Source organism: Camelus dromedarius, chromosome 12, assembly GCF_036321535.1.
Source record: "Camelus dromedarius isolate mCamDro1 chromosome 12, mCamDro1.pat, whole genome shotgun sequence".
Taxonomy (NCBI): Eukaryota; Metazoa; Chordata; class Mammalia; order Artiodactyla; family Camelidae; genus Camelus; species Camelus dromedarius.
The window spans coordinates 5,258,425-5,279,011 of record NC_087447.1 but is presented as its reverse complement, the minus strand read 5'-3'; the positions used below and the strand labels follow the sequence as shown (position 1 = coordinate 5,279,011).

The 20,587-nt window shown below is 60.1% G+C and overlaps 1 protein-coding gene across 3 annotated transcripts; it reads left to right on the top strand.

Annotated features, from left to right (window-relative positions):
• Positions 1–284: 284 nt before the first annotated feature.
• On the top strand, positions 285–19,516 carry GRK2 (G protein-coupled receptor kinase 2). Of its 3 annotated transcripts, none has more exons than XM_031448593.2 (21): positions 285–481; positions 10,575–10,651; positions 12,439–12,512; positions 12,672–12,773; positions 12,862–12,936; positions 13,062–13,123; positions 13,916–13,967; positions 14,241–14,332; positions 14,675–14,774; positions 14,859–14,937; positions 15,016–15,146; positions 15,438–15,532; positions 15,606–15,713; positions 15,898–15,964; positions 16,276–16,376; positions 16,987–17,053; positions 17,134–17,229; positions 17,466–17,628; positions 17,768–17,904; positions 17,993–18,106; positions 18,203–19,516. In XM_031448593.2, exons 1-21 carry the CDS (start codon positions 369–371, stop codon positions 18,365–18,367), a joined length of 2,070 nt encoding a protein of 689 aa, XP_031304453.2. In that variant the 5' UTR covers positions 285–368; the 3' UTR covers positions 18,368–19,516. The 3 variants fall into 3 exon arrangements, with proteins under 3 accessions (XP_031304453.2, XP_031304454.2, XP_064348150.1); XM_031448594.2 differs by having other exon boundaries at positions 293–481; positions 17,996–18,106; XM_064492080.1 differs by lacking the exon at positions 285–481 and adding an exon at positions 10,134–10,252.
• Positions 19,517–20,587: the final 1,071 nt, after the last annotated feature.

Below are 20,587 nucleotides of genomic sequence, written 5' to 3'. Positions count from 1 at the left end.
TGGCCTCCAGGGGGCGCCGCCGCCCGCTCGCTCGGCCCCTCGCGGGCTCGCGGGCGCTGTGCGCGGCAGGCGGGGCCGGAGGCGGCGGCGGCGGCTCCGGGGCGCGGGCGGCGGCGGCGGCGGCGGCGGCGGCGGCGGCGGCCCGACTGCAGTCCCGGCGGGAGCGGAGCGAGCCGGGGCCGGGCCCGAGCCGGCGCCATGGGGCGGCGCCGCCTCTGAGCCGCGGCGAGCGGAGCCGCGGGCGCCGAGCGGGGCCAGGCGGGCTGCGGCGCCGGAGGCCGACGGAGCGGCCGGGCCGGGCCGGGCCGAGCGCGCCGAGCCGAGCGGAGCGGAGCCGAGCGGCGGGAGAGGCCGCCGCCGCCGCCAAGATGGCGGACCTGGAGGCGGTGCTGGCCGATGTGAGCTACCTGATGGCCATGGAGAAGAGCAAGGCCACGCCGGCCGCGCGCGCCAGCAAGAAGATCCTGCTGCCCGAGCCCAGGTGAGGCGGGCGCGGGCCCCGGGCCGCCGGCCCCTCGGCCCCGCTCCCCGCTGCCTCGCTCCTCGACCCCGCAGCCCCAGACCACCCGGGCACTGCCCCCGCGACCCCTCCTGCCCCCGCCCCCGCTCCGCGTCCAGCAGCCCTGACCTGACCCCTGCGCCCCGGGCCCTGTGCACGGTGAACCTGGAGCGTCCCAGCCCCAGAGCTTTCCAGCCCCACTGGCTCCCCGACCCGCTCAGTACCCCCTGCCCAACTCTGCTTCCCTTTCCCTTCATACACTCGCCCTCAGCTCCGTCAGCCCCTTGCTCCTACCTTCTCCCCCAGGGGTTCGTGCTCCCCTTCTTCCTCCTCCCGGTGGCCCTGGGTCCCCATGGGATCCCCTCCTTTGCCTGCTCATCAACCTGGCCTGACTCTACGGCCCACCCCTTAGCTGTCCCTGTTCCCAGCAGCCCTCTTCGGGTTCCACTGTCCCCACCCCCAGCCCCCTCGGTGGACACTTATGCGAGGTTTGGGAGAGAGAGTCTTCCCGGATCTTCCCCACTCTTCTGGCGGGTCATTGGCTTGGGATGGGGTTTGAATGCTTTGGGGGCTGGAGTGCTGGTGGGGAAGTGCCCATCCCACTGAGGGAATCCCACTGTCCCTCTGCCCTCGAATTCCTCCTCTGGCAGGCCCTGCTTATGGTGCCCTGTGGGTGCTGTTTGCCAGGGGACAGCCCAGCACCCCTGCAACAGCTGGACCACGGCTGCCACCCCTCTGTGAGACAACTGATGTCGTTGCACCTGATAGCAAAGTTTAAACTGTTCAGGATTTAGGTGCGGGAGTAGACAGGTACGGACAATAGCTGAGGCTGTCCAGCATTTTATGGCTTCTAGAGTGCTTTCCGTCAGAGCAGCCCATGGGCAGGTAGGACAGGTGTGGTTTTGTCCCCATGGAACAGTTGGGGAAGCTGAAGTCTTAAAAGGTGAGTGGCCTGCCAGTGTCACAGGTAATCCAGGGTGGTGCCCAGCCACCAGATCAGGGCTTCCAGCTTCTAGTTCCACCTTGTGTCCACCACTCTGGCCTGAGCCAGTGCTTGGCCGTCCTGCGTCTACAAGAGCTGTGTGCCCACCATGATTCCTCATGTCACATGGCGAGACCAGTCCCAGCAACTCCTGCGTCCATACCTGAGAGTTGCCATGCTGGCACCCAGCCAGCCCAGGAGCCCGGCCCCAGCCCACTGTCCTGGTCTTACCATGTGACTTTGGGCAAGTCCCTTCCCATTTCTGGGCCTCGGTTTTCTCATCTGTGAAAGGTGGATAGTGTGAAATAAGGGCTGTGACTCTGTGGCATCCTGAGTCTCTGAAGCAGGACCCAAAGTTGCCAGGGGTACCATGCAGGGGGTACCATGTTCATGTCTCCTGCACCCTCCCCTATGCACTATTCGCTGGGTTTCGGATTGACTGAACACCAGGCCTGGGAGAGGAAAATTGGTCTGCGTTTTGAAAAGGCCGTTAGGGCCCTTTTTTTCTAAGACATTTGCAATCAGATTTCTCAAAACAGGAACCAAACTGACTGTCAGCTGGGGGCTGTCCAGGGAGCAGCGACAGTTAGAACAAAAATGAGTTCAGAAATGACAAAGCCACGAGGGAGGAAATGGGGGAGTCAGCCTCTGGGGCTCACAGCTGCTCTCCTTGGTGTCAGCGGCCTCGAGACCCTCCTGTAGGTTGGACTGCAAAGCGTGAGGCGGGGCCTTTTCTGGAACTCTGCATTTGGGTAATCTCACCCCAGAGTGCATTGCTCCTGATGGGGCCCCGCCTTGGGTTGGCTCTGCAGGTGTTAGAACCCTGAGAAACAAGATGTTCCTCTTTTCCTGTCCCCTTTACGCTCTGTGATGTTGCTGCGGTGATAGGAATAATGGTGAAAATTATAATAATTTATTTATTTTTGACATCTGTCATCTCAGTGGATCCAGAAACCAACCTGTGAAGTTGGCAACGCTATGCATGTAGTAGTTGCTCAAGAAATATCAGGACTGTGTAGTGTCTGAAACTAGATAAGCTGTGAGTTTTAGGGAAACAACAGGAGACTGAAAGCCAAGTGTCAGGGGCTCTTGGTTAGGATCACCATCTGGCAGCACGACACTGGGGAGGTGGCCCACACCTGCAAGATGGCCTAGAGGCCCTAGCAGTGACCATGCGTGAGCTAAGGCCAGGGAAGGCCCTGGATTTCTAGGCCTCCTGCATCAGAGGATACGCCACTCTTTGCTTTCTGCTTCACACACCCACTGGGTCAGATGCTTCCTACCCTGAACATCATTTATGACTGTCTCTTACCTTTGCCTGGCACTTCCCAGTTTGCAAAGTGCTTTTACTCCATTTTATCCTTTTCCCAACTGTGGGAAACAGACACAACGGTGGCATTTTCCCCGTTAAGTAGCTGAAGCAGCTGAAGCTCAGAGAAGGGGAGAGACTTGATCACAGGCGAGGTGGAATTTGAACTCGGGTCTCTGGACTCCCACGTGCTCTCTCCCTGCTATGTTTCTTCCATACACCCCTCTGTAGCTCTGCTTTCAGCCTGGTCTTTGTTTTGTGGAGTGTGCCAGCTGGAACTCCCTTGCCCAGGGAGTCATGGGAGGTGGCTTGGAAGCCCCAGGCCAGCCCCCAGCACCCTCAACTGTCTTGGTTCACAAGGCCCAGCCCCCTCCGGCCGCTGGGACAGAACTGAGCTCTCTGGCAAAGCAAGTGCATAGAGGGGGCGAGTGGTGGGGGCAGCTCCAAGCCTGGGGTCATGTCTTCCCCTCACCCACAAAGTCAGGGTCAAGGAGAAAGGCCAGTTTGTCTAAGACAAGGTGCTGTTTGGAGTCATTCCTGCCTTGGGGTGGTCCATCTTGGCAGCCTCCCTGCGGCCAGTGCCCGGGTAGTGGCTTGGCTGGGAGTTGGGGCTGGCATCACAGCTCTGACTCCTCAGGCCTGGGGAACAGGAGTTGTTGGGCGCGGTGCCACTGTGAGTTGGCACAGGGACCTTTCCTTCTGTCACCCTATGGAATCCGAGGAAACACCCATTTCTCACCCTTCTTGTGGAGGGAGGCAGCTGTGCAGCTGGAAGGAGACCCGGCTTCTAATCCCGCTGCAGCGCCAGCTCACAGGGGACCAGGGCACATCCCTTACCCTGAGTGAGAGAGCCTGCCTCAGTTTCCACCTTGGTAAAGGAGGTGCTGCCCTTCACTGGTGACCTCTCAGTGCTCCTGCAGCTCTCCGGGTCTGTGGTCTGTGCCTCTCCCTAAAGGAGCTGCTGTCTCCCTTTCCCAGCAGCAGGAGCAGTCTTGTAATTATCGGCATTTGCTTAATATGACCACGGAGGCCTCATGTAATTAATCTCTGGGCTTCAGGCTGAGGAGACGGGCCTGGGCGGTCCCAGGAGATGCCCTTGCCCTCCCTGTTGACAGTGGCAGCCCCAGCAGCAGATTGTCAGAGCTGGTGCCTCTTGCAGCTTCCCATTCTCTAGGCTCTTTCTTTCCTGGTCCCTCCCCCCACCAGGGATTTCCTCCTTCCTGCCCTTTTCTGGCTTCCCTGTCTCAGACCCGCTGCTCTTCCTCCGCTTCTTCTTCGTTCCTGTTAACTCTTTGCTTCCAGGACTCCTGCCCTGGATTTGTGGAGGGAAGGGGCACAGGGAATGGTTTTCTCCCTTCTCTTCCCTCCACTTCTCCATCACCAGGAGAAACCCTGCTGTTTCCAGCCTTTATCCCTTACCCAGAACTTTCCACTCCAGTAGCAGCCTTCTCCCTCCTCCCGCCCCTGGAAACAAGATTATCTCTTCAGCAGTCATTCCCTCTGGGCTTTTGAAGCCCCTGCTCCCCGCCCCAATGATCTCCAGGACGTCTTTTCCCATCTGTTCTCCTTTCCAGAGCACGGGGGTGGGGGTGGGGGTTCACATTTTTGCTATTAAGTTGCTCTCCTGCCTGCCAGTCCCTCAGTAAATGGATTTGAAGGGAGTGTGAACATTACAGGTTGGAATCTGTGCCGGGGAATCTGGGCTCTGCCAACCCAGGAATAACGTGTCCTATTAATGCACGATCAATTCCTAGTAGTAAACTCCTGGTGACGTCAGGTGTAGGCACACTCTGCAGCTGTGTTCCCTGCCTTCCCGGGCACCCAGGTAGGCTTTGCAGAGGAGCCAACCGCTTGGGGGCTGGAGGGTTGGGGCTGCTTGTGCACGGCTGGTGCTTCCAGGATATTATGCTCCTGCCTTGGAACAGACAGCAGAAGCCACAAGGACTTCAGAGTCTTTGAGGAACACACAGCCTCCATCACACGTGCCCTTTTTTACTGTGGCCCCAAGGAGCCCGTGTCCTCTGCTGGTCACATAAAACAGAATTACACTCAAGTTACTACTAATCTGTTTCAAAGAAGAAATACTAAAAATGAGGTGTTTGGCTGCATCTTTTTCTGAAACAGTAACTTACTTTCTCTGCATCACTCTAATGAGGGGGGTGCCATCTCTGCTGGCAGAGGGGCAGGTTTCAGAAGTGGGTTTTCTGGTGTTAATGTGATAGCAGCTCTGTTCTGAGCAGGGGGTTCTCTGACTCTGGAGGCCATTCTAGGTTTGGGTTTGGGGAGAGCCCCCGTCCTGGGAACTGCAGGGCAAGATGCCCTGGAAATTTGTTCTGGGTCTGTTCTAACATGATGGCAATGAGTTGCAGGGTGCAGAAGCTGTGATGTGTGACAAGGCCGCCACAGCGCCTTTTCCCGCACATCCTGGAAGTAGTTGCTTGTGGTCGCCAGGCCGTTGGGAACCTGGGTGGCCGCGTTCATTCTCGGTGAGCTTGTGTGTGCGGTGCCCCCTGGAGATCATTTTCTCTTCCTGGCTCAGGACTTGATCCAGAGTTGGCCGTTTGGGTTTGTCTTTCCCATTTGGTATATGGCCCTGTGCTCAAGCTCTGAGGACATTTTTCAGCCCCAAGGAGAGTCATTGAGAAATATTAAGAGGTCCCTCCCCAAACCCAAGCCATTCTAGGGACTTCCTCCTACCGCTGCCACCTTGGTGCCAGGTTTCCTGGAAATGCCACAGAGGAGCACCTCAGCCACAGCTGCAGCCTCTGATCTGCCGGCTTAACCATCGTCTCCCAGAGCGTGACGGTTCCAGGCGTGGCTGCACCAGACCCATTAGGCCCGGAACCCCTGTGCCAGCTTGCACCCTCCTGAGGTTTCGTGGCTCTAGGATCCGTGTCACACGAGAGCACAGGAGCCATGGCTCTTGGCCTGCCAGGTGCCAGCCAAGGTTACCCCAGGCCTGATGGGAAGGGGGTTGGGGGCAAGGCAGTGGGGGCACGAGTCCACTGCCTGGTGAGAGGTGAGGGGAGGCCCCTGCCTGGTGAGAGGTCCTTTCTCAGGGAGTGCTGGACATTTCCTTGCCACTAACTTGGTCAGGACTCTGGGTAAGCAACTCATCTTCTTCTAGCCTAGATTTCCTTGCCATCAAAATGAGTGTGTTTGCTTCTCCCAGGCCACACAAGCCATGGTCTGTGCCCCTGAGTGGGAGTCGTCTGTGAGGCCGCTGTACCACAGAGCAAGGGACTTAGCTTTTCCTTTGAGCCACGTGGTGCCCGAAGGTACCAGAAGTTCTCCCCGTCAGCACTTACCCCCTCCCTGCCGTCCTGTCACCCCAGCCCACACTCGGCTAGGAGGGAGGAAGTGCTCTCCCCCAGTGTTGGGCTGGGCCTGCTCCTCAGAGCCACGGGAGCCAGAGTGAGCAGCCCTGGCTGCAGGCGGCCGTGCCCGGCAGGGCGCTGGGCAGCTCCTGCCAAGGGGCCCTCGATACTTCGTGAGGGCAGGTATCGGGTCTGCCCCCCGGGGCCCCCAGGCTGAGCAGCACAGAGCCTGAGGCTGATCTGTGAGCAAAGTGGAGTTGCAGCTGTAGAGTGCTTGTTGGCCCAGCCCTGGGGGGGCAGTGTAGGGAGCTTGCCAGGCAGGAGGCTGCCTGGCCACAGCCCCACCCTCCCAGGACATGGCATGTGTGGGGCAGAGACCTGAACAAGACCAGGTAGCTTCTGATCCCATTCTAGAAGGAGGCGCAGGCTGGGGGTTCCAGCAGGAGGGCTCCCTCCAGGAGGAGGAGGGGACCGTCAGTCCTCACAGCAAGGCTGACATCTTAGGCGAGTTCTCCTTCTGCTGTGTCCTCTCTGCATTTTAAGTGGCCTGCTCGGTGGTGGCAATTCAGCATTTGTTGACATCCTCATTTTACAAGTGGGGAAACCGGACATTTAAAGTTTCTTACTTGGCCTGGCCTCAGGGAGGGAGGTGGGGAGACCCATTTGGAACCCTAGCCTGGGTGTCCCTCTGACTGAGGGAATGAAGGCGTTTAGAGGCCTTTTCCCAGAGGGACCGGAGCCTTAGGGTCCTTCTGTGGGGGGGACAATGCTGGCTTTCCTGACAGCCCGGAGTCAATCTAGCAGCCATGTGTTCCTGGATATGGGAGTTGTTGACCTGGGTGGGGACAGGAATGCTGTTCTGGGCTTGTGGCCACTCCAGACTCTGCCAGTATCGGGGAGTGGGTGTGGGAGATGAAGGTGACCCAGCCCACGAGCTGCAACCGCCTCTCCCGTGCCAGCCTGTACTTGCCACCCTGGCGGGAGCATCCCCCATGACACACTTTTCTAACCTGCCAGCTCCCTTGGCCCCAGCCTCGTGGGAATGGACAGGAAACCCTCATGTTGCCGCTTGGGGGGCCTCCCCTGCCAGGACTCTGCTGGAGTCTGACCTCGTGTTTGGTTGGGGGGGAGTTGTTTATTTTATTTAGAAAACATTTTTTTCTTTTTAAGGAAAAAAGTGAAGTGCTGCGGGCTGGGAAGAATGCTGGGCCACCCTGTGCAGCCTTCTGAGGGGCGGGAGGCGGGGTCTGGCCACCGAGGCGGCAGCGTGGAGCCTGGGCACTTTCTGCTGCTCCCTGGGCTGAGCCGCAGCAGAGCCGCCTGGAGGGGAGGAGGTCTGCCCTCCGGGAGCGCCTTTCCCAGGCTTTTGCGTGTCCGGCCACGGCTGCTCGGTGGGGTTGCCCAGCCCTGCAGTGGGAAGTGGTGGCCCTGCTCCCAGCTGGGCATTCCCATCGCACCGCATTTGCTGAGCAGGTCCCAATCTTTCTGGTTCCCGGGGGGCTTCCCTGTGACACTTGTGGGGGCCACGCCCTGTTGCCGGGTAGGGTCCTCCCTACAAGCTGGAGTCACTCTGCCCATCATCTGCATCTACCTGTCTGGACACCTGACCACACCTGACCACCCTCTGACCATCCACCTCCATGAAGGGTCAACATTTTGTGATATTTCTTCCCTCTTTATTGCTTTTCCTCATCCCCTTCCATAGACTGGAATGTCCTGAAACACAGAAATGGGGTGCAGACACCAAGAGCCAAGAGCTGAGCCAGCGGGTAGTGAGGCCCCATCCTTCCTGGTCCCCCTCCCGGGAGATATCTGGCCCTCGCAGGGTTCCCGGGCTCCATACCCCTGACTCCTGGCTGCCTGGTCGTGACCCTGCCTAGCCTTCACTACCCTGGATGGGGCCCTCCCTGCTATGCTGCATCCCAGCACACCCCCCAGTCTGTTTCCCTGTCTGAACATGAACAGGAGCCCCAGACTGGCTGTCGCAGAGTGGGGAGCCCCAAGAGATTGGCACAGACTGTGCCCTGTGGCCTCCCTGGTCTCTAGTCTCTAGTGTGCAAGCCCCAGGGTGGAGGCTGCCTTGTTCAGTTTCACAGATGTTTTCGCTCCTGATGTGTGTAAAGCACATGGGGGACTTGGGATCTGGTCTCTCCTCCTGGGTCCCTGTGAGTCCCATGGGACCCAGGGGATGTATCCTTGTTGGTGGCTGGTGGGCTTGAGCTGCGGTGTGGCTCCCAGGAGGGGAGTGTGTGCCAGCATGGCTGAGGGCTGCATCCCAGCCTTGGAGGCCCTGCGGTTGCGGAGGGCATCCTTGCCTTCCCGGAGGGAACCGGCTCTGAAGTGAAAAGCCCTCAGCTGGGGATCTTCTCTTGTTGGTTGGAGTCACAGGATGGGGACACAGGAGGGCTATCCTAGTCATCAGCACTGGTTTTCCTGTTGGAGACAGTTTTTGGAGGAGGTCATCGCACCTCCAAGTGTCCAAGGGTAGGGAGGTGGGGAAGGGGTCACGGCAGCAGGCCTGTATTCACGACCACTCCGGATACCCCTGTGTTCTCGTGTATGGCTCGAATGCAGCCAAGGACCTGGGAGGCCCAGAGCCTGTGCCTCCACCGAGACCATCCCAGAAGGCTAGTGCTGAGCAGAAAAGTGCAGGAGTCCCCCTTTTCAAGCCCTGGCCCAGAGGCTGGCAGGGTCTGCTGGCAGCACTAGCCCTGCCTGGGGCCTTCTCTCCTCACCTCTCTGACAGGGCCTGGAGCCTCGAAACCCCCAGCTAGCCTTGTCAGCTTTTCTGCTGCCCGTCCGTCCAACAGCCTGAGCCTGCTCCTCCCCCACCTGTTTCCCTCCTTCCCAGCCCAGTGCCGTTAGATACCTGGGCTTCCTCCTGTGGGTGCCTTTGACGGAGTCTGTCTACTTGCCTGCCTCCCTGGACCAAGCTTCCCAAGTGTCCTGTGCCCAGCCTCATCCCTGGCCAGGTCTTCCCTGCTGTCCCCATGTCCACCCACCTGCCCTCATGTCCACCCACCTGCCCTGGGCTTCACCACCTGTCGACATCCTGCTTGCACTTGAGGAATCAGTAAAGTTCCTCCTCTACACAGCCTCTCCCGACGGCCTAGAACACTTTCTTTCCCGAGTCTCCTCCGACTGACTGGGCCCCACTCAGGCTTTGTCTCAGGCTGTCTAATGTCACAGAACCACGGACGCAGGACTGGTGCCCTGGAAGGGACTACCTGGAGGGCAGGGGTGCATGGTGCCTTCCAGGAGGTGATGGACCCTGTGCTGGGCTCCTAGAGGGGCACAGGGATACAGAGAGGTCGGCTTGTGGGGTGCTCACCAGCAGCAGCCCCTTCATGAGTGGCCTGCCAGCGGCCCCACGTGTCCCCAGTGATGCTGTGTAAACATTTCATCAGCTCGGCCCTCAGCATGGCAGCCAAGAGCACTCCTCAGGGGCCCAGATGTGACCACAGCTGTCCCTCATGACAGGCGGGTCAGCGGGGCGAGACTGTGGGTAGCACAGGAAAGAAGAAGGGGGGACAGCAAGGTGCAACTGAGGCAGGCAGCATGGCCAGGTGTGACTTTCCCAGACAGCAAGCTCAGCATTGGGGTGAGGTAACTGGGGGCGGGGAGTGTGGGCCTGGGCTTCGTGGTCACGACTGCCAGCCCCTCCTCCTCTGCCCTCCAGAGTTAGGTGCTGGGGACACAGGAACTGAGGCTTGGCTTTTTTTCTTTTTTGGTATTGAGATACAATTCACATAACATAAAATTCATCATGTTGAAGTGTACGATTCAGTGGATTTCAGTACATTTACTGTGTTGTGCAACCCTCACTGCCACCTAATGCTAGAACATTTCCGTCACCCTAAAAGGAAACCCCGTACCCATTAGCAGTTACTCCCCTTTCCTTCTCCAGCCTCCGACACCACAAGTCTGCTTTGTGTTGCTGTAGATTTGCCTGCTCTAGACATGTGATGTAAATGGAATCATACAGTACATGGCCTTTTGTGACTCTCTTGCTCCCTTAGCGGAGTGCTCTCAGGTCTGTCCATGTGTGACGTGCCAGCACATCAGGGCTTCGCTCCATTTCCTGGCCAAGCAGTATCCTTTTGTCAGAAGGGGCCATGTTTTCGTGATCCATCATTTGCTGATGGGTGAGGCCTGGCTTTTGAGATTTGGCCAAGTTCCCAAAGGCATCACGAGGCAGTGCTGGGGTCCGACTTCTGAGCAGCCACCTGCAGCCACCCTGGCTTTGGGGGACAGAGCCTTGGTGGATAAGCGCAGGCTTCCTCAAGTCCCTCTGGTGTGACCCATGGTCAGGTCCAACCTGCCTTCCTGGAGGGAGCAGTTGACACCTGGCAGCAGTGCCCTCCACTCCCGGTTCTGGGAGAGGAAGCAGCAACCTGCCAGGGAAGGGCTGCAGGCCTGTCGGGAGCCATGGGGTCTTCAGGTCACCACGGCCCCTCTGTCTTTCAGCATCCGCAGTGTCATGCAGAAGTACCTGGAAGACCGGGGCGAGGTGACCTTCGAGAAGATCTTCTCCCAGAAGCTGGGTAAGTATGGTGGGGGCTCTGCCACCCCCAAGACTGCCATCACTTGTCCAGCTGCCCAGGCCCAGGCCCAGGCCCAGGCCGTGGGGGCAGGAAGACCCCAAGGCCGCCTTCCTGCCCCCTCCCATCTGTCTGGACCGAGGTTTGGTGTCTCATCCACTAGGGGAGGGGGCAGGGCAGCCAGTGAGCCCCCCCACCCGGTGCAGCAGAGCTGTGACCCTAGTGCCTCCCAGCCCCTGATTGTCCCTGGGAACCCCCTGAAGGGGGTGGGGGCCCAGCAGTCTTCCAGGGCCGCCAGGGAAGTTCCTCCTTTGGGGTTTTTGTTTTTGAGAGTTGCAGCTTCCCCTTGGCGCAGGCACAGCTGCTCTGGCCGTTGGTAGAACTGACAGGAAGGGGCGGGGCCCTTCCTGTGGCGCCTGGCGTGCTGTGGTCGGCCGCCCCCGCCCCCACGGGCCCTCTTTGTGAGCAACCTGCTTCGGCAGGCCCCTCCTCTCTCCCCCTCCCGTTGTCTTAGAAGTCTTGTGGGTCCACCCCACAGACTGGCACACAGGGAAGTGTGGAGGCAGGTCTCGGGGAAGCAGGCTCCAGCCACACACAGCTCCGATGTGGCCTTGCAGAGAGCAAGATCTCAGCTCTGAAATGGGAGTGGCCTGGCGTGGCAGGCCCAGGCATTTGAGGTCAGGCTTAGGGAGTCAGTGTGTCCGGAAGCATACTGTTTGGGTCCCTTGCCTGTGCTGTGTTACCTTGGACACATTGCTTCACCTCTCTGAGTCTTATCTAGTAGCTCAGACTCAGGAGGCCCACTGCCCACGACTGTTGGAGGGCTGGGTACGGCAGTGTCAGTAAAGCTGCTTGCCCTCTGGGGAGCCCTGGTCACACATTGCTAAAGGTATAGTGTTGAAAGGCTAGTCTGCCTTTTCCAGAAGTGATGGCTGCAAGCTCTGGCAGAGGTGCCAGGCAGTGGGAACAGAGCCTCCAAGAGATGTGGAAAGCCACCCAGCACAAGCCCGGTCACCCATGTTGGGCTGGAGAGAGTAGGGTCCACCCTTCCTTTTGATTTGCCCTTCAGGGCTGCTCTGCCAGGTCCCAAGCCCCCATCCCCGGGGAGAATGAGGCCAGCCTGTCCAAGGTCTCCTGGGAGCCTTTCCCAAAGTCTGTCTCACCACTTCCCTCCCCCAGCGGCCCATGCCCTTTGAGACCCCCTGCACCAAGGCCCCACCCCTTGGCCAGTCCTTCTCAGGACCTGCCACATACCGCCTGCCTGACAGGCCTCCCTGAGCCTCAGGTTCCCCAACTGGACCTGCCCTTCCTATCTGCCTGTTTCTCATGGCTGCTATGAGAGTCAACCAGATGGTGGAGGGGGTGTAAGGTGCAGGGAGGCTGCCTTCCTCCCCGACGCTGCAGCTCTGGCCTGGCCCAGGTGGGTCTCACTGCACCTGCACAGCCCTCCTGGTGGGCGTGTCCCCCTCTCTGAGGAGACAGGCCCTAGACTGCAGTGAGATGGTGGGGGGCCCAGACGCCAGAGTCAGCCCCACACCTCCATCTCACTGAGGCGCCAGTCACAATCCAGCCACCATCTAAGGAAGCAGATTCTGAGACGGGTGGAAATGCAGGCTCCCTGACCCTGAATCCAGGAATCTTTGGTTGGTGGTAGCCTCTGAGGCTGCCTGGACCAGACTCTGCCCTCTCCTTAGCCAGTTTTACCTGGGAAGCCCAGAGCCAACCCCACCATGATGGGAAGGCCTCTAGGGGCGGGTGTGTTCAGTGCGACTCAACACGATTGCTTTCAGGGTACCTGCTCTTCCGAGACTTCTGCCTGAAGCACCTAGAGGAAGCCAAGCCCTTGGTGGAGTTCTATGAGGAGGTGAGGCTGGGTGGGCTGGCAGGCGGCAGGGCCTGGTCCTGCTGTGCGTGGAGAAAGCGGAGAGTGTTGGGCTGCTTCCACTGAATCTGACAGACAGCTGGCACTGGCGCCCCCGCACCCCCTGGGCCAGAGGTCACCTGTGGGGATCTTGTCCTCTAGATCAAGAAATACGAGAAGCTGGAGACAGAGGAGGAGCGCTTGGCCTGCAGCCGGGAGATCTTTGACACCTACATCATGAAGGAGCTGCTGGCCTGCTCACACGTGAGTGCCCGGACCCGCCTGCCGGCCTGGGCGTGGGGGCGGGTTGGAAGGGCCCTGTGGAGAATTTAGATGCCTCTGTCTTCCCCAGCCCTTCTCGAAAAGTGCCATCGAGCACGTCCAGGGCCATCTGGTGAAGAAGCAGGTGCCTCCGGATCTCTTCCAGGTGTGTGCTGGGCTTCTCCCTGCTGCTGCTCGGCCCAGCCAGGGTCTCCCTTGGGCAGCACAGGTCCAGGAGCCTGGTTGGCTCCCGCTCTGGCTCAGTCACCAACCTCCAGCTTCCCCCCTTAGCCGTATATCGAAGAGATTTGTCAGAACCTCCGAGGAGATGTGTTCCAGAAATTCATCGAGAGGTGAGAGCGGGGTGTGCACAGGAGAGGAAGGGGAGGAAGAGGTCGCTCTGAGGAGGGGTGTGGATGGCACGGAGGAGAGAAGCCAGCCTGCTTCAGGCCCCGGGCAGGTGGGCCCCTGGGCCTGTCTACACCACAGTGTGGAGACTCCTAAGAGGTTGCCACCTCTTCCACACTACCGCCCCACCCTCCTCAGCACCAGGCATCTCCAAGCCTGTCCCAGGAGGGTCTACAGGGAGTGAAGGGCCACCTATGCGTCTTGCCTCCCATGGACTGTCTAGCATCTGGGCTGAGAAGCAGCGGGGTGGTGGCAGGGATGGGCACAAGAGGACATGCTGCCCACCCCACTACCCGCTGTGGCCTTCACGGCTAGAGCCAGCCTGGTGGGTGGGAGTTGTAGGCAGATTTCAGCTTGATAAACGAAACAGCTTTCTTAGTGTCCCAGCTACCTAGCCATGGAGTGGGAGCTTCACAGGGAGTGAGTGCTGTGTCACTGCAGGTATGCAAGCAAGGATGAGATGAGCATTGTTGTGGATGTGGTGGCAGGAAGTCTGGGTCAGGCTGGAAGACCTCCCCTCTGAGCTTATCTGATTCCAGCAGGAACCCAAAGACAGATAGCAGGGTCAGCGTTGGGGATGCAGGGGCAGCTCAGGCTGGCGCTCTTTCTGGGCAGCCCTGGAAAAGGACAGTGAGGCTCAGGACCCCAGGGAATGGGAGTGGCGTGAGGCAGACTTACACCCAGCATTATTCCACTCACTTTCTAAGGCTCATCTGAGCCCGGTTCTTCTCTTACAGCGATAAATTCACGCGATTTTGCCAGTGGAAGAATGTGGAGCTCAACATCCATGTGAGTGGGCTGGGTGGGTGAGGAGAGGCCCACCCACTGCTGCTCCTCCCCAGGGAGTGGGGCCCAGGGCTCGGCCAGGGCTAGGGAGGCCAGGGATGTCTGCCCTCCAACCCCCAGGGTGTGGCCGTGTGGTCAGTGCCAGAATCCCAGTGGGGACAGCTTAAGGCAGGGAAGCATGTGGCAAGGGTGGCCCCCCAGTAAGGGACCTCGGGTAAGCCCCCTGCCTCCAAGGGGCGGGGCCCACAGTGACCCCAGTCATTGCCGTCCTTGCAGCTGACCATGAACGACTTCAGCGTGCACCGCATCATTGGGCGAGGGGGCTTCGGCGAGGTGTACGGGTGCCGGAAGGCCGACACGGGCAAGATGTGAGCACTTGGTCAGCTGGCATTGGGGGGCATGCCTGAGGGAGAAGAGGGCCATTGGGGTGCCCTGAAGGCAGGTGGCAGGGTACTGAATGGTCAGGTGTCCACAAAGGGCCACGCACCATTCCTCCATGCTGCCATGTCGTTCTGGTGCCTGCCAGGGGCCCCCAGAGCCCAGCCTGCCAGCAATTCTGCTCTCTCTCCATCTGTGTGTGTCCTACGCTTGTCATGGTGTCTAGTCTTCCCTACAAGAGCCCTGAGGACTGCCCACACACCTAACCAGCCCCAGGGCCCCGTCCTGCAGGTGCCACTGGACGGACTGACCGACCAGACCCTCCCCTGCAGGTACGCCATGAAGTGTTTGGACAAGAAGCGCATCAAGATGAAGCAAGGGGAGACCCTGGCCCTGAACGAGCGCATCATGCTTTCCCTCGTCAGCACCGGGGTGAGCGGGCAGCCAGCCACTGGGTCCGCCTTTGGCTCCGGAGCCTTGGACGGCCTCCGCTGACCTCCTCTCCCGCCCCCCTAGGATTGTCCGTTCATCGTCTGCATGTCCTATGCGTTCCACACGCCGGATAAGCTCAGCTTCATCCTTGATCTCATGAATGGTGAGTGCCTGGCCTCAGGTGGGCTTGGGGCTGGGCTGGGGCGGGAGCTGAGAGCCCCTTGCCCACTGCCTCCCTCAGGCGGGGACCTGCACTACCACCTGTCCCAGCACGGGGTCTTCTCCGAGGCCGACATGCGCTTCTACGCGGCTGAGATCATCCTGGGCCTGGAGCACATGCACAACCGCTTCGTTGTCTACCGGGACCTAAAGGTGAGGCCCTGCCATTGAGTCCCTCCTCACAGCACAGCCGGCCTGCCAGGCCTGCAGGAGCCCTGTTTCCCCGACGGGCCAGCCCGACTCCTCCCCACTGCACTCCTCCTCCCACGAGCCATTTTCTGGATTCAGGCTGTGACTGGGGAAGGAAGACAAACCGCCACCCTTGGCCTTGTCCCTGGACACCCATAACCCTCTAGATTGAAGACAGCGACCCAGCTAGTATCTTGCCTGGCCGGGCCCTGTCCTAAGCCACTCCACTGGCGGCTCACTGGGCTTCCTCCACAGCCGGCCAACATTCTTCTGGACGAGCACGGCCATGTGCGCATCTCAGACCTGGGCCTGGCCTGCGACTTCTCCAAGAAGAAGCCCCACGCCAGTGTGTGAGTGCCCCAGTCCCCAGTCTCCCTTCCCGCACCCTCCATGAAGCCCCTCATGGCCTCCTTGATCCCACAGGGGCACCCATGGGTACATGGCCCCTGAGGTTCTGCAGAAGGGCGTGGCCTACGATAGCAGCGCTGACTGGTTCTCCCTGGGCTGCATGCTCTTCAAGCTGCTGCGAGGGTGAGTGGGCCGTCCCAGGCACGGGAGGGACAGGATAGAGACAAGCTCCTCCCTGGTCTAGGTGGGAGGCTGTGGGGGAGGGGGCCCACTGCAGCCTGGGTGTTAGGCAAAGATCATTTGTGCTGCCTGCCTCAGTTTCCTCATTCCTGTGCTCTGACCTTGGACTTCGGACTTTCTCGCCCAGACATAGCCCCTTCCGGCAGCACAAGACCAAAGACAAGCATGAGATTGACAGAATGACATTGACAATGGTGCGTGGAGGGTCCTGCCCAGGGAGGCTGGGTGGAGTCCATGGGGGGGCCCACAGTGAGGCTGGGGTCTCTTGCGGTATCAGGGTCAAGGACTCTTAGTACCCACTCGCCAGCCCCCTCCCCACTCTGGCCTCCTACCTGGTAGTCTCTACCCTCCCTGTGTTGTCAGAGCTAGAAAGCTGAGTTAGGAAGGTGGGCTATGTTTCTCCCTCTGCTGGGGCCCTGGACCCTCACACCACTGCCCTGAGCAGCTTCAGGAGCCCCCGAGTTGTGATGGGGCCCCACCAACATCCCACTCCTCCTCTCTGCAGGCTGTGGAGCTGCCCGACTCCTTCTCCCCTGAGCTCCGCTCCTTGCTGGAGGGGCTGCTGCAGAGGGATGTCAACCGGAGACTAGGCTGCCTGGGCCGAGGGTGAGTGCCTGGAACCAGGGCCATTGTCCCAGGCCTTCCCTCCCTGCTGGGCCCTGGGTGGTGTCCGCGCTGCTGGCTCCAAGCCTCTGCAGTAGGCTGCTGGGTCAGCCTGCCCAAACCTCTGCCTGTGTCTCTCTGAGAACAAGGACTGTGTCCCATCACTGGAGCCTCCTCTGTGGTCCCAATCTCTTCTGGAGAGCTCAGAAGTAGGGCACAGCTAGCCCTGTCCAATGTTCTCTGGTGGAGGGCTGCCTGGGGAACAGCTGCTGGAGCTGGCTAGGGACAGGCTTCCCAAGGGGCCTTGTAACAAAGATGGTGATGATAATGATGATGACAGCAGCTTTTTATGTTTATTAAACATTTACTAAGTGCTGGACTTGATGTTGCAAGATTTACCACGTTAAAACTCATGTCAGCCCTACGACGTGGGAACTGCCCTTCTCCCCATTTTAGAGATGAGGAAACAGGCTGAGGTTTAAGGAACTTTCTCAAGGTCACAGCGCCAGAGAGTGGCTGAACCAGGAGTTAACCTGGGCCACCTGCCCCACAGCCCAGACTTTGCCCCCAGCCCGGGCAGTGTCAAGCTGCGATGACCCACATCTCCCCACAGGGCCCAGGAGGTGAAGGAGAGCCCCTTCTTCCGCTCCCTGGACTGGCAGATGGTCTTCCTACAGAAGGTAACAGCCTGGAGCCGGCACCAGGCGGGGCACTCGGTAGCCCTTGCCCCATGCTGATGCCCTCCCCCTTTCTGTCTCAGTACCCTCCCCCACTGATCCCCCCACGAGGGGAGGTGAATGCGGCCGATGCCTTCGACATTGGCTCCTTTGATGAGGAGGACACAAAAGGAATTAAGGTACTGGGTCTTGCCTGGCCTCTCACCCCTGAACCTGGCCCGGGTGGCATCCTCCCCCTTCCTCTGCCCCTGTGAGACCCTGTGCCAGCCCCATCAGCCTCCTGGGCCTCAGGCTCCTCCCGAACATCCCTGGGGGTTCGGTTGAACCAGACCACCCTGTCCCAGGGCCCTGGGGTGGGCAGGCCTGAGGCTGATGGATGTCCCTGCTTGGTCCCTGCCTCGTCTCCGCGGTGAAGTTGCTGGACAGCGACCAGGAGCTCTACCGCAACTTCCCCCTCACCATCTCTGAGCGGTGGCAGCAGGAGGTGGCAGAGACCGTCTTCGACACCATCAATGCTGAGACAGACCGACTGGAGGCCCGCAAGAAAACCAAAAACAAGCAGCTGGGCCACGAGGAAGGTGAGGGTCACCAGCTGCCGTGGGAGAAACAGACCCAGCCAGGGTCACAGCCAGAGAGCAGCCGAACCAGGATTCAGATCCAGGCAGGGCGAGTGAGGCGGGCCTGGCTGAGCCTCCCTCTCTCGCTCTCTTGCGTCAGACTATGCCCTGGGCAAGGACTGCATCATGCATGGCTACATGTCCAAGATGGGCAACCCCTTCCTGACCCAGTGGCAGCGGCGGTACTTCTACCTGTTCCCCAACCGGCTGGAGTGGCGGGGCGAGGGCGAGGCCCCGGTAAGAAGCGGGCTGGGGCTGGGAGCCCCTGGGGTCGGTGGCTGGCAGGGCCTGTCCTGCGCCCTCACTGCCCCCTCCCCCCCCGCAGCAGAGCCTGCTGACCATGGAGGAGATCCAGTCGGTGGAGGAGACGCAGATCAAGGAACGGAAGTGCCTCCTTCTCAAGATCCGAGGCGGCAAGCAGTTTGTCCTGCAGTGCGACGTGAGTGGGGACCTGGGGGACCCAGCGGGGAGGGGAAGGGGCAGAGTGGCCTTGGGGCACCCAGGCCCCGCCTGACAGACCCCGGTGGGTGTGCAGAGCGACCCCGAGCTGGTGCAGTGGAAGAAGGAGCTGCGTGACGCCTACCGTGAGGCCCAGCAGCTGGTGCAGCGGGTGCCCAAGATGAAGAACAAGCCACGCTCACCTGTTGTGGAGCTGAGCAAGGTGCCACTGGTGCAGCGCGGCAGCGCCAATGGCCTCTGACCTGCCACCGCCACCCGGCCGCCCTCCTGCCCGCCTTTTATAAACCTCTAATTTATTTTGTTGGATTTTTATTATTTGTTTTCCCGCCAAGCGGAAAAGGTTTTATTTTGTAATTATTGTGATTTCCTGTGGCCCCAGCCTGGCCCAGCCCCCAGGGAGGGGCCTGCTTGCCTTGGCTCCTGCTGCCACCCACCCCGCCACTGTCCAGCCACCCTCAGCTGTGACCCCCAGGGGTCACCCACTCCCAGTGTCTTCTTGTGCAGGGAGAGCAGCAGCCCCCGGCAGCTCCCTGCCCCTTCCCCAGGGATGGTGCCACGCGGTGTTGTGCCACCTCCAGCTCTGTGGGGTGCACTCTGTGCCCGCAGCACCTGGGTGGCCCAGCATCCCTCACCCCAGGGGAGGCTGCAGCACAGGGATACTACTTGAATTTTTCCCACCGCAGCCCCTCCTGCAACAGGGACACAGCCCTGCACTGACCTGCCCCTTCAGCCAGTTGGTGGACAAGGAGGCCCATTGTCTCCCTGACCCCAGGGCCTCCCACATGACTTGGGCTCTTGCACCCTTTCCCAGGAAGAGCCCCCACGACACTGGCTGCCTCCATTCCCACCTTCCCTGGACACGGGCTCAGCCAGGAGGGTGGCATTGGCAGTGGCTGCTGCTGCCCTCACCATAGCCCCCCTCTTTGTCTCACCCCCAGCGCCCAGGCTCAGGGACCACAGAAAGGCACCTGCGGGTTGTGCTACGCTGGCCTAGCCTGGCCCCGAGCCCCCTTTCCCTGGGCCAGGCAGAGCTCTTCTGCCCAGGACCACAGGGGGCCAGCCTGGGCTGGCTGGGCAGCACAGTGAGAGGGGGCCAGGTAGGGCCAGCCCTCCCCACCCCGGGCTGCTCAGTGTGCCCCACCGGCTATCCAGCCACACGGCCCCACGGCCCATCAGTGCCACTTCCCCAGGGCGCCACCTCGCCCGCAGCATGCCCCCTCGTGCAAGTCTCGCTGCCGTGTGTGGTGTCGCGCCCTCTCCCCTGGGGCTGGGTTGGCAGGCCCTCCCCTCCCGTCTACTCACTCCCTGGGGCGTTTCTTTGCCGATTTTTGAATGTGATTTTAAAGAGTGGAAAATGATACTATGCGTTTTTATAAAAAATGGTGCCTGACTCCTTGGCTGTCAGACTCTTTCGTGGACAATGATCATTTTCTGCCTCCATGGGTCTGGGGCCTGAGGGGAGGGGGTCTTGGTGGCGCTAGATCCCTTCCACCTCTATGGCAGGTGTCCAGAGCCAGCCTGTCCAGGCCCAGGCATTCTCAGGGGAGCAGAGGGGTCTCCTGCCCACTGCCCAGGGAAGCAGGAAGAGGTGCTTGCAGTATGGGCTCGGTGTCACATTTGGACTGACTGAGCTCGGCCCGCCAGGGCCCAAGCTGAGGACACCCCCATGGACAGATGAACATCTCTGCCCTCGGGGCCACACTGCAGCCTCTGAATCTTCGCCTTCTCTTGCTTTAGCTTCCCCTCTGGTCTTGCTCTGCAGCCCCTAGTAGAGGTCCCTGAAGCCTGAAGGACCCCCCAGCACCAGGCCTTAGGTACCCAGAGGCTGTTCAACATCCTGCCTGTGTCCCTGCCCTACAGGCCCTCATGGGTGATGTCCATCGCTGCCCACTCCAGGCAGGGCTCTGAGGGCCCCATGGAGTCTCAGGAAATGGACTTTGAACTGGGCCTCCAGCATTGGGGTGGAGAAAGTGGGCATTCTATTTTAGGGAGGGGCCTGGCAGTTGAGAATGGCTCAGGTTGGCAAGAGCACTGTAGGAAGGAGCCAGGCCTGGGAGGCCCTGAATGCCAGGCTAAACCCAGCCCAGAGCCCAGGGGCACTTAGTGATTGCAGGACAAAGATGGGAGTGGACGTGGAGTCTGAACTTGGATTGGCCTTTGGGGAGTCCTTGGAGGCTCTGGACAGGGACTGGGTGGTGAGAGCTGCCAGTAGAACAAGTTAGATTACCATGTGGAGGATGTGTGAAGAAGATCAGAGCCCGGCAGGAAAAGGCGGAACTTGGGGATGAGAGAGGCACACCAGGAGGTCTGTGGTACTGTTCAGAGTCACAACAGCCAGGGAGCAGAGCTGGCCTGAAGGGAAGAGGGCGAGTGTGGCCAGATCTGGTTTAGGACATGCTGATGGATTGCATGGGACATAGGGTACAGAGGTGTCCCAGAAGGAGCTGAAATCTGGTCCTGA